This window comes from Schistocerca serialis, chromosome 2 (genome assembly GCF_023864345.2).
Source record: "Schistocerca serialis cubense isolate TAMUIC-IGC-003099 chromosome 2, iqSchSeri2.2, whole genome shotgun sequence".
Taxonomy (NCBI): Eukaryota; Metazoa; Arthropoda; class Insecta; order Orthoptera; family Acrididae; genus Schistocerca; species Schistocerca serialis.
Window position 1 is genome coordinate 133,419,248 of NC_064639.1, and position 13,597 is coordinate 133,432,844.

At 39.7% G+C, this 13,597-nt stretch overlaps 1 protein-coding gene across 1 annotated transcript in view; it reads right to left on the bottom strand.

The window, feature by feature from the left end:
• LOC126456839 (smoothened homolog) overlaps positions 1-13,597 on the bottom strand; it is a 120,386-nt gene that overhangs the window by 58,306 nt on the left and 48,483 nt on the right. The window contains exon 5 of the mRNA XM_050092648.1: positions 12,041-12,213. Within this exon, the coding sequence (XP_049948605.1) occupies positions 12,041-12,213 (173 nt within the window). The remainder of the gene's footprint in view (positions 1-12,040; positions 12,214-13,597) is intronic.

A 13,597-nucleotide genomic window follows, 5' to 3' on the forward strand; every position in this document is an offset into this window, starting at 1 on the left:
TAAATACTACATTCATGGACTTTAACTCAAGAATTTATGCCTTCAGTCACTGAAGGAAAACATTACAATGAGGTGACAAAAGTCATGGGAGAGTGATAGGCACATATACAGATGGTAGTAGTACCATGTACACAAGGTAGAAAAGGGCGGTGGAATGGTGGAGCTGTCATGTGCATTCAGGTGATTCGTGTGAAAAGATTTATGATGTGATTATAGTCACACGGTGAGAATTAACGGACTCTGAACATGGAATGGTAGTTCGAGCTAGAAGCATAGGACATTCCATTTCAGAAATTGTTAAAGAATTCAATATTCCACAGAGTCAAGAGTGTACCGAGAGTACCAAATTTCAATCATTTCTCACTACAGACAACACAATGGCCAATGGCCCTCATGTAACGACCAAGAGCAGCAGTGTCAGCATAGAGTTTTGAGCGACAACAAACAAGCAACACTGTGTGAAATAACCACAGAAACCAATGTGGAAGTGCGATGAACATCTCCAATATGACAGTGCTGCAAAATGTGGCATTAATGACCTATAGCAACAGATGACAGACGTAAGTGCCTTTGCTAACAGCATGACATTTCCTGCAGCGACTCTCCTGGGCTCAAGATCAAATTGTTTGGATCCTATATCACTGGAAAACCATGGCCTGGCCAGATGAGTCCTAATTTCAGTTGGTAACAGTGATGGTAGGGTTTGAGTGTAGTGCAGATCCCATGTAGCCCTGTGCCCAAGTTGTCAACAAGGTACTATGCAAGCTGGTCGAGGTTCTATAATGGTGTAGACTGTGTTTATATGGAATGGACTAGGTCCTCTGGTCCAGGGACTGGAAGATGAGGAGCAGGAGGGACAGAGCACAAGCTCAAATTTGGGAAGGATGAAGGGGCTATGCCTTTCCAGAGGAGCCATCCCGGCATTTGCCTTAAGTGATTGAGGGAAATCATAGAAAACCTACCTGTGGATGGCCAAACATGGGTTTGAACCGTCATCCTCATGAATGCAAGTCCAGTATGCTAACCACTACATTACCCAGCTTGGCCACTGACAGGAAATTGTTATATTCAGCTACTTGTAGAGTGTTTGCAGCCGTTCATGGACTTCATGTTCCCAAACAATGGTGCACAATGTCACCGGGTTACAATTGCTCGTGATTCGTTTGAAGAATATTCTGAACAATTCCAGTGAATGATTTGACCACCCTGATCACCCGACATGAAACCTATCAAACATTTACGAGACGTGATCGAGATTTCAGTTCGTGTCCAAAATACCGCATCGGCAACACTTTCACGATTATGGATGTCTATAGAGGCAGCATAGTTCAGTATTTTTTCATGTCACCTCACGTTGCTGCACTAAACTGGGCAAAAGCAAAAGGCCTGCCATGGTATTAGGCACTATTCCATGGCTTTTGCAACTTCAGTGTAATGCATATGTATGCATAAGTGCCCAAGAGTGCTATGTGCTTTCCCTGATGATACACGTAAGTGCTGGATAGAATATGAAAATAAGGAGCAGTTTTCAGGAAAGGAAAACATAGGACTGAATGTATCACAATACTGAAATTGAATAACTGTTTTCTGTGTCTCAATTGTGGTTATAGTATTAAGGACTGTGTGAAGAAGGGGAACTACTTTTGTTCATATTGTAAGAAGAGCCATCACAAATCCATTTGCAGCAACAGTGAAAGCTCTGTTTCTCAAACAGCTCTCTCAAATTTAACTTTGGTTGTCAATGTGTGTAGCACATCTTTGAGTTTCAAATACTTTCAAACCACACATACAGTAAAACCCCGTATTAACGAACCCGCTTTCGTTGGTCCCGGTGATAACGCCATAAAAACAGTGTTCCTGAAATTCGGTTTTAACGAATCACGCTTTCTTTTAAATCCTGCTTTTAAGGAATAAGTGTGTTACAATTCGCAAATTAAAATACGGCCTGCAGCTGCACTTCTTGTTTTCGGACATTAAATCGTAACCTTAGGCTTTGATCACTTGCATTCTCAAAATTGATGTTCACGTTAGCATTCGGATATTGGTCTCGTATCGATAGTTGTAAAGTTATTGAGATTGGTGATTGTCAAACTGATCATTTGAAAACACAATTCTTCCGCACTACCGTGCTCCAGCTGTTGTGTCTGACACTATAAAGTGAAAGCATTAAGTGTATACTGTAGTTGTGTAGTCTACTTACAATAGTGTTTTGTACATGTAATATGGCCAGCAAACGTAGAAAACTGATGATACAGCAGAAGCTAACAATTATTCAGGATTGTGAAGAGAATCGCAATACCTATATGAAATTAGGCGACGTTGCAAAGAAGTACGATTTGGCGCCATCATCTTTGTGCAGAATAATAAAAAATAAGGAGGCTTTATTAAATTTAGAAGCACATGGTTCATGTTCATCAAAAAGGAAGAATATTCGCGAGTCTTCTTTCAAAGCCATAGAAACTGCTCTTTTAGACTGGTTTCAGGGAATAAGAGCCACAGATATTCCCATAGGTGGCAATGTGTTGCATGAGAAGGCGCGAGAAATTGCACTGAGGATGGGTTATAATAACTTCAGTGCATCTAATGGCCGGCTAGATCATTTTAAAAAAACGTCACAATCTCTCAACCCAAAATTTAAGTGGAGAAACTGAATTTGTGAACAATGAAAGTGTGGAGCATTGGAAAAGTTATACTTTGCCACGTCTGATTCAAGGGTATGATTTCAAAAACATTTTTAATGCCAATGAGACTGGTGTATTTTATAACCTCTTTCCATCTAAAACACTTTCAATGAAAGGTGAAAATTGTCATGGGGAACAAAAAAGTAAAGAGAGAATGACAGCATTATTGTGTGTGAACAATGACGGAAGTGGTAAATTTAAAACTCCAAGGTGTTTTAAGAACATAAAGACACATCCGTGCAAATATGAGTTTAACAAAAATGCCTGGATGACGACAGATATTTTTATAACGTTTCTGAGGAGCTTGGACTCAAAGATGGGTGCAGCAGGAAGAAAGATTGTACTTATCCTAGATAGATGCCCTGCTCATCCCAAAGGTACCTCATTTTTAAGAAATATAAATGGTGTGTACCTTCCTGATAACTGCACAAGTCACTTGTAACCACTGGACTTAAGCATAATCCATTCAGTTAAAGCTAATATAGAATGGCTCTAGTGCAGAAACCAATTTCATTCTTGCAGAGGAAGCAAGTTATGAAATTGAATATTTTACAGGCCATGCATATGTTTGTTCCCGCCTGGAATGCAGTCACACAGCAGACTGTCATATAAACTGCTTTGCAAATGCTGGCTGTGATGCAACATCGTTTGTGGAGGAAGATATCCCTGAAGAAGATTGGAATGTTATAGATGTCCCTGAGACTGTGACATTCCAAGATGATAATGTGATGATAATGTACTTATTTCTACACCCACTATGGACATGAGTGAGCTGTTTGCTGCTGATATTGGTGAAAAACCTGGAATTGGTGGTGGCAGTGGTGGTGACGAGGATGATGATGATGATGATGATGATGTTGATGATGATGAAGATGTGGACTCACCAACACCAAGTTTTTCTGCAGCTGTGGAAGGAATTGAGACTGTTAGAAGGTATTTCTCATCCTTCTTTGTGGATGAGTCAGTTCTTAACAGCATTAACCAGCTGCAGCGACAACTTATAGGAGTACGCTGTGCTGGATGGAAGCAGCAGACTACTCTTCTAGATTTTTTTCAGAAATAAAGACAGTATAGCAGTTTTATTCATTATTGTGATATCCAATTCATTGATTGCCATTAGCTAAATAAAATTTTCTCCTTTTAAATCAAGATACCAGTTGGTGACTTTTGATGTGATCTAACATTCAAAACATCTTGAAAAAAAGTGTTATAAATATATCGAGTAGTTTTAAATTTGCCAAGAAACATTTTCATGTTCACTGTATTTTTGTATGCAGCACACGGTGAGCTTGTGATTATGGAGTATTTATATGGCCCAAATAGCCTAGGTTCCAATTTTGATTCTGGAACACTTATTTAGTGCATTTTGACCTAAACCCTTATTTAAGGAAAACCCTCTTCTAAGGCACAAATTTCTTGGTCCCCTGAGATTCGTTAAAAAGGGGTTTTACTGTATATGCATTATACAATCTGTAGGTTGGAATAAGGTCACTCGCTGTTATTTGGATGGAGGAAACCAATCTAGTTTTATCAGTTAAATTCTGACTGAAAGTCTGCACCTTTGAGGCCAGTACTGTCACATCATGTCACACACACACACACACACACACACACACACACACACACACACACACACACACACACCACATCGTTGAGCTCAATCTGAGGTATACGTACAATGGTGGTTAAAAACCTAATGTATCGAGAGATCTTACAGATGTACAAATACCCTCTGTGGCTCAAAATCCATATCTAGATAGAAGAAACGATCAAAGCTTTCAAACCGCACCAGTTCATGCAGATATCTGTGCTGCTGCACTTCAAAATACAGTCACAACGTGAAGACACTGGATTGAAAGAAAACAAGACAACTAGTGGAAGTTTATGGAGCAGGTGTTATGTCATGAAAACAAATGTGGTATTGGTGCCAAGAATCTGAGAAAGGAAAAGGCAGAAGAAATGTGAGAGATGAGCAAAAGTCGGGGTGGCCAGCACATTCACCTCAGGTAACATATGACATGTTGAAACATTGAGTCATGCCAACTGTCACATTAATGTTGGATATGGCTGTCATTTGCCCTCTTGTATCTGCCATTTTGCTCCTTTTAGTTTTGTTGCTTTTTTCAAATTCCCTCTTACACTCAGTTCATCATATTCCATGGCGATCGTAATGTCAGTACATATAATGGCAAGATGAGATTCTTACTCATTTTGAAGTTCAATGACTGTGCTGGTTTTGTTTTGTTTAGCATATGTTTTATTGCTTTTGGAAATTTACAAAGCCCAAATACTTTCTAGAAACTAAAGAAACATCCACAGAACAAAATAGTCCTATGAAACAATGAGATTCTGCACTGTTGAAGGAATTACACACACCTAATGTCATTGTTGTTGTTGTGGTCTTCAGTCCTGAGACTGGTTTGATGCAGCTCTCCATGCTACTCTATCCTGTGCAAGCTTCTTCATCTCCCAGTACCTACTGCAACCTACATCCTTCTGAATCTGCTTAGTGTATTGATCTCTTGGTCTCCCTCTACGATTTTTACCCTCCACGCTGTCCTCCAATGCTAAATTTGTGATCCCTTGATGCCTCAAAACATGTCCTACCAACCGATCCCTTCTTCTAGTCAAGTTGTGCCACAAACTTCTCTTCTCCCCAATCCTATTCAATACCTCCTCATTAGTTACGTGATCTACCCACCTTATCCTCAGCATTCTTCTGTAGCACCACATTTCGAAAGCTTATATTCTCTTCTTGTCCAAACTGGTTATCGTCCATGTTTCACTTCCATACATGGCTACACTCCATACAAATACTTTCAGAAACGACTTCCTGACAATTAAATCTATACTCGATGTTAGCAAATTTCTCTTCTTCAGAAACGATTTCCTTGCCATTGCCAGTCTACATTTTATATCCTCTCTACTTCGACCATCATCAGTTATTTTGCTCCCCAAATAGCAAAACTCCTTTACTACTTTAAGTGTCTCATTACCTAATCTAATCCCCTCAGCATCACCCGATTTAATTTGACTACATTCCATTATCCTCGTTTTGCTTTTGTTGATGTTCATCTTATATCCTCCTTTCAAGACACTGTCCATTCCGTTCAACTGCTCTTCCAAGTCCTTTGCTGTCTCTGACAGAATTACAATGTCATCGGCAAACCTCAAAGTTTTTACTTCTTCTCCATGAATTTTAATACCTACTCCGAATTTTTCTTTTGTTTCGTTTACTGCTTGCTCAATATACAGATTGAATAACATCGAGGAGAGGCTACAACCCTGTCTCACTCCTTTCCCAACCACTGCTTCCCTTTCATGCCCCTCGACTCTTATAACTGCCATCTGGTTTCTGTACAAATTGCAAATAGCGTTTCGCTTCCTGTATTTTACCCCTGCCACCTTCAGAATTTGAAAGAGAGTATTCCAGTTAACGTTGTCAAAAGCTTTCTCTAAGTCTACAAATGCTAGAAACGTAGTTTTGCCTTTTCTTAATCTTTCTTCTAAGATAAGTCGTAAGGTTAGTATTGCCTCACGTGTTCCAACATTTCTACGGAATCCAAACTGATCTTCCCCGAGGTCCGCTTCTACTAGTTTTTCCATTCGTCTGTAAAGAATTCGCGTTAGTATTTTGCAGCTGTGACTTATTACACTGATAGTTCGGTAATTTTCACATCTGTCAACACCTGCTTTCTTTGGGATTGGAATTATTATATTCTTCTTGAAGTCTGTGGGTATTTCGCCTGTCTCATACATCTTGCTCACCAGATGGTAGAGTTTTGTCATGACTGGCTCTCCCAAGGCCATCAGTAGTTCTAATGGAATGTTGTCTACTCCCGGGGCTTTGTTTCGACTCAGGTCTTTCAGTGCTCTGTCAAACTCTTCACGCAGTATCTTATCTCCCATTTCATCTTCATCTACATCCTCTTCCATAATATTGTCCTCAAGTACATCGCCCTTGTATAAACCCTCTATATACTCCTTCCACCTTTCTGCCTTCCCTTCTTTGCTTAGAACTGGGTTGCCATCTGGGCTCTTGATATTCATACAAGTGGTTCTCTTCTCTCCAAAGGTCTCTCTAATTTTCCTATAGGCAGTATCTATCTGACCTCTAGTGAGATAAGCCTCTACATCCTTACATTTGTCCTCTAGCCATCCCTGCTTAGCCATTTTGCACTTCCTGTCGATCTCATTTTTGAGACGTTTGTATTCCTTTTTGCCTGCTTCATTTACTGCATTTTTATATTTTCTCCTTTCATCAATTAAATTCAATATTTCTTCTGTTACCCAAGGATTTCTATTAGCCCTCATCTTTTTACCTACTTGATCCTCTGCTGCCTTCACTACTTCATCCCTCAGACCTACCCATTCTTCTTCTACTGTGTTTCTTTCCCCCATTCCTGTCAATTGTTCCCTTATGCTCTCCCTGAAACTCTCTACAACCTCTGGTTCTTTCAGTTTATCCAGGTCCCATCTCCTTAAATTCCCACCTTTTTGCAGTTTCTTCAGTGTCAATCTGCAGTTCATAACCAATATATTGTGGTCAGAATCCACATCTGCCCCTGGAAATGTCTTACAGTTTAAAACCTGGTTCCTAAATCTCTGTCTTACCATTATATAATCTATCTGATACCTTTTACTATCTCCAGGATTCTTCCAGGTATACAACCTTCTTTTATGATTCTTGAACCAAGTGTTAGCTATGATTAAGTTATGCTCTGTGCAAAATTCTACAAGGCGGCTTCCTCTTTCATTTCTTCCCCCCAATCCATATTCACCTACTATGTTTCCTTCTCTCCCTTTTCCTACTGACGAATTCCAGTCACCCATGACTATTAAATTTTCGTCTCCCTTCACTACCTGAATAATTTCTTTTATCTCGTCATACATTTCATCAATTTCTTCATCATCTGCAGAGCTAGTTGGCATATAAACTTGTACTACTGTAGTAGGCATGGGCTTTGTGTCTATCTTGGCCACAATAATGCGTTCACTATGCTGTTTGTAGTAGCTAACCCGCACTCCTACCTTTTTATTCATTATTAAACCTACTCCTGCATTACCCCTATTTGATTTTGTATTTATAACCCTGTAATCACCTGACCAAAAGTCTTGTTCCTCCTGCCACCGAACTTCACTAATTCCCACTATATCTAACTTTAACCTATCCATTTCCCTTTTTAAATTTTCTAACCTACCTGCCCGATTAAGGGATCTGACATTCCACGCTCCGATCCGTAGAACGCCAGTTTTCTTTCTCCTGATAACGACGTCCCCTTGAGTAGTCCCCGCCCGGAGATCCGAATGGGGGACTATTTTACCTCCGGAATATTTTACCCAAGAGGACGCCATCATCATTTAATCATACAGTAAAGCTGCATGTCCTCGGGAAAAATTACGGCTGTAGTTTCCCCTTGCTTTCAGCCGTTCGCAGTACCAGCACAGCAAGGCCGTTTTGGTTAATGTTACAAGGCCAGATCAGTCAATCATCCAGACTGTTGCCCCTGCAACTACTGAAAAGGCTGCTGCCCCTCTTCAGGAACCACATGTTTGTCTGGCCTCTCAACAGATACCCCTCCGTTGTGGTTGCACCTACGGTACGGCCATCTGTATCGCTGAGGCACGCAAGCCTCCCCACCAATGGCAAGGTCCATGGTTCATGGGGGGACCTAACCTAATGTCATGCGTAGCTTGAAATAGTGAAGGCAGCAGAGGATAAAGTAGGTAAAAAGATGAGGGCTAGTAGAAATCCTTGAGTAACGGAAGATATATTGAATTTAATTGATGAAAGGAGAAAATATAAAAAAGCAGTAAATGAAGCAGACAAAAAGGAATACAAATTTCTCAAAAATGAAATGGGTTGGTTGGTTGGTTTGGGGAAGGAGACCAGACAGCGTGGTCATCGGTCTCATCGGATTAGGGAAGGATTGGGAAGGAAGTCGGCCGTGCCCTTTCAGAGGAACCATCCCAGCATTTGACTGGAGTGATTTAGGGAAATCACGGAAAACCTAAATCAGGGTGGCCGGACGCGGGATTGAACCGTCGTCCTCCCGAATGAAATGGGTAAGCAGGGATGGCTAGAGGACAAATGTAAGGATGTAGAGGCTTATCTCACTAGGGGTAAGATAGATACTGCCTACAGGAAAATTAGAGAGACCTTTGGAGAAAACAGAACCACTTGTATAAATATCAAGAGCTCAGATGGAAACCCAGTTCTAAGCAAAGAAGGGAAAGCAGAAAGGTGGAAGGAGTATATAGAGGGTCTATACAAGGGTGATGTACTTGAGGACAGTATTATGGAAATGGAAGAGGATGTAGATGAAGATGAAATGGGAGATATGATACTGCGTGAAGAGTTTTACAGAGTACTGAAAGACCTAAGTCGAAACAAGACCAGGGAGTAGACAGCATTCCATTAGAACTACTGATAGCCTTGGGAGAGCCAGTCCTGACAAAACTCTACCATCTGGTGAGCAAGATGTATGAGACCAGAGAAATACCCTCAGACTTCAAGAAGAATATAATAATTCCAATCCCAAAGAAAGTAGGTGTTGACAGATGTGAGAATTACCAAACTATCAGTTTAATAAGTCACGGCTGCAAAATACTAACGCGAATTCTTTACAGACAAATGGAAAAACTGGTAGAAGCCGACCTTGGGGAAGATCAGTTTGGATTCCGTAGAAACACTGGAACACGTGAGGCAATACTGACCTTACGACTTATCTTAGAAGATAGATTAAGGAAAGGCAAACCTATGTTTCTAGCATTTGTAGACTTAGAGGAAGCTTTTGACAATGTTGACTGGAATGCTCTCTTTCAAATTCTGAAGGTGGCAGGGGTAAAATACAGGGAGCGAAAGGCTATTTACAATTTGTACAGAAATCAGATCGCAGTTATAAGAATCGAGGGGCATGAAAAGGGAAGCAGTGGTTGGGAAGGGAGTGAGACAGGGTTGTAGCCTATCCCCGATGTTATTCAATCTGTATATTGAGCAAGCAGTAAAGGAAACAAAAGAAAAATTCGGAGTAAGCATTAAAATCCATGGAGAAGAAATAAAAATTTTGAGGTTTGCCTGAGACATTGTAACTCTCTGAGAGACAGCAAAGGGCCTGGGAGAGCAGTTGAATGGAATGGACAGTGTCTTGAAAGGAGGATATAAGATGAACATCAACAAAAGCAAAACGAGGATAATAGAAAGTAGTTGAGTTAACTCGGGTGATGCTGAGGGAATTAAATTAGGAAATGAGACATTTAAAGTAGTAAATGAGTTTTGCTATTTGAGGAGCAAAATAACTAATGATGGTCGAAGTAGAGAGGATATAAAATGTAGACTGGCAATGGCAAGGAAAGCATTTCTGAAGAAGAGAAATTTGTTAACATTGAGTATAGATTTAAGTGTCAGGAAGTCATTTCTGAAAGTATTTGTATGGAGTGTAGCCATGTATGGAAGTGAAACATGGACGATAAATAGTTTAGACAAAAAGAGAATAGAAGCTATCGAAATGTGGTGCTACAGAAGAATCCTGAAGATTAGATGGGTAGATCACATAACTAATGAGGAGGTATTGATTAAAATTGGGGAGAAGAGATATTTGTGGCACAACTTGACTAAAAGAAGGGATCAGTTGGTAGGACATGTTCTGAGGCATCAAGGGATGACCAATTTAGTACTGGAGGGCAGCATGAAGGGTAAAAATTGTAAAGGGAGACCAAGAGATGAATACACTAAGCAGATTAAGAACGATGTAGGTTGCAGTAGGTACTGGGAGATGATGAAGCTTGCACAGGATAGAGTAGCATGGAGAGCTGCATCAAACCAGTCTCTGGACTGAAGACTACAACAACAACAATGTCATTGGAGGCCATTGATGAATTGTTTACTACCCAAGAAATCAAACAGCCGTCATACCCAACAATATTCATAACTCATCTAATAGCCATGTATCACTGGAAAGACAATTAGAAAAACCTAGTACCTTTAATACTGTCTAGGTAAGAGACTCTTTTATCAAATCCAGGAACTTCCTTTTGGATTTAAGTGTTATCTTTTGTTGAACAACCCTTTTTAATCTGATACCTGAACAAGTGTGCAAACTGCAGGAGATTAATCTGAAATGGCAATCAGTGTAGGGAACGTCAGCATTATGTTCAAGTGGGATGTTGTTGTACAGTCTATGTGAAGAATGATTTAGTCACATCTGGAGATACAGTGGTTGACGTTACTGCTACACAACACTGCAAAAAGAAAGCAACTTTAAATCTTGAAAATTCGAGCTGATTTGGCCATGGCACAAGAAGAGTGCTTCAGTCTAGTTGTCTTGAATAGCTTCAAGGCTTTGGAGATTGCAGACAAAATCATTCAACATCCCCTGAAGTACTGAAACAGTCTGTTAGTACAAAGTATAAGGTGCTGGTTAAATGCAGGAAGGAAAGTTTTAGGATGTCCACAAGGTTTTATTGCTACACAGTAGTCATGGGAGAGGAATGAAAAAATTAGATCAGAAGACTCTGGAAAGTGACAACCAGGTAACCAATGTTTTTAAGCCAAGTCCAGGGCACAGTCAAATCAACAGTGATTTAGGCTCTTTGTTGAAGGATCTTAAAAAAGATCATGTAATAAAATAGGTGGTGCAGCTAATGATTTTATTTGGATTGTAGCTATAATTATACACTTGAGGACATCAGACACATTGCTGAGAATGCTCCATACACCAGTGTGAAGATCGTGTTAACCTTTGAATGATACGATAAGCCATGGGTGAAGCATTCTGGGCAATGTGTTAATGCAGAGCTTGGCAAATCAATCAAGGGGGAGGGACATTCACACATGTATCTGATTGATGAATCACAGCTTACTCAGGACACGACACAATTGGAAGAGAACCTACTACCATAAATTTTAATGAAAAATATTAAAAAAGGAAGTATCATAATTAAGCAGCCAGTCATTTATTTAGGTAAGACTTGACTTTATACACACATTATGCAGTGATTAGACTGGCAAAGTGGTATTATACAAGTAGTATTGTTTAACAACACATGCTGCTCCTGTCTTAGGCAGTGTCAACACAGAATTTACATAATTCTGGCTCACAGAGACCTGAAAGCAATAATGCACAATGCATCATAGTATATTGTGCTTTCTTTTACATTATTACCAGTATAACTTAACTGTGTCATTGTTAGGCAATATGTTTGCTCGTAGATTCAAAGTAAAAATTGGTGAGCTACATAAAAGAACCAATAAGCATTTTTACAGGAAGTATTCACAAAGTTGGGGGCAAGCTATGCGAGCAATAAAGTCTAGTCTAATAGAATTATGTTGCAGCCATATAAATACAAAATTACAGTACCTCGGCTCAGACATTCTAAGTGTCCCATCTTTACGGCATACAATATCCTTGCGTGCACCTGGAGTGAATTGTGCAAGCCATCCAGTACAGGATACCAGAAAGCAACAGTTGATGTAAAATATTATTAGAGCAGGATACTTGTTTGCAGAACGCCAATCTATTAAAAATGTTACCTGAAAAGAAAAACAGTGTTTACACTGCAACAGAAGATACTACATCTACATGACTACCCTGCAATACACAATTAAGTGCCTGGCAGAGGTTTCATTGAAATACCTTCAAGTTATTTCTCTACTTTTCTACTCTCTAACAGTGTGCAGAATAACAAACACACAAATCTTTCTCTGTGGGCTCTCATTTCTTTGATTTTATTACAATGATCATATCTCCCTATGTCAATGGGTGCCAATGAAATCTTTTTGCATTCAGAGGGGAAAATTGGTGATTGAAAGTTCATGAGAGGATCTTGCTGCAATGAAAAATGCCTTTGCTTTAATGATTGCCACCCCAATTTGCATATCATATAAGTGGCACTCCCTCCCCTATTCCAGAGCTGCCTTAATTTGAACTTATTTGATACAGGTCCCATTACGTACTGCAATACTGCAGAAGAGGACATATAATCATAGTGTACACAGCCTCTTTAGGAGACCTGTTACCTTTGGTAAGTGTTCTGTCAACAAACACAGTCTTCTCTTCGCTTTCCCCACAACAGTACCTATGCTATTGTTCCAATTTAAATGATTTGTGACTCTATTCCACGAGTATTTAACTGGATTCACAGTCTTTAGGTTTAAAACAACGAACAGTTCGGGATGGAATAATGACAATATTATTAAGAGGATAGACTACTACTCACCATATACAGGAAAAGTTAAGTTGCAGAGAGGCACAACAAAAAGACTGCTATGGATGTGAACTTTCAACCAAACGGTTTCCTTCTAAAGTAGAAAATATACACACATTCAGACAAGCAGAACACACTCTCTCTCTCTCTCTCTCTCTCTCTCTCTCTCTCTCTCTCTCTCTCACACACACACACACACACACACACACACACACAAACGGCCACTGTATCTGGCTAATGTGACCAGTGACTTCAGAAAGTTTACTATTTGTACTACCAGTTTCTCCATGTGCTTCTTGATGTACAGAACAATGAATCCCGTCTATCAGTCATTATAATTTGTTGCTCTTTCATTGTCAGCTACATCTTTAAATTCTTTCTGCTTGGTATTGTAATTTCATTTCATAATATAGACTGTTGGAGCTATTATTAGTGTTGTTAGCAATACTGCAAATGGTTCCTAAACCGATCTTGCATCTCTTCACACTGAATTCCATGTTACATGGCTACAGTATCCAGTCCAAATGATACTTAGGCATCAGGTACTAATTAGTGAAGGTTTAACATGAGGACAAAATTTGTGTAAAACTTTTTTGGGTTTTGTGCATTATTATATTAAGTTTCATAGGGGAAATTTCACTATAAACCTCTTACAGGCAAGTCACGCAATTTCTTAATGACCAGTATGCAGATCTGCTGCAATTCAAAGA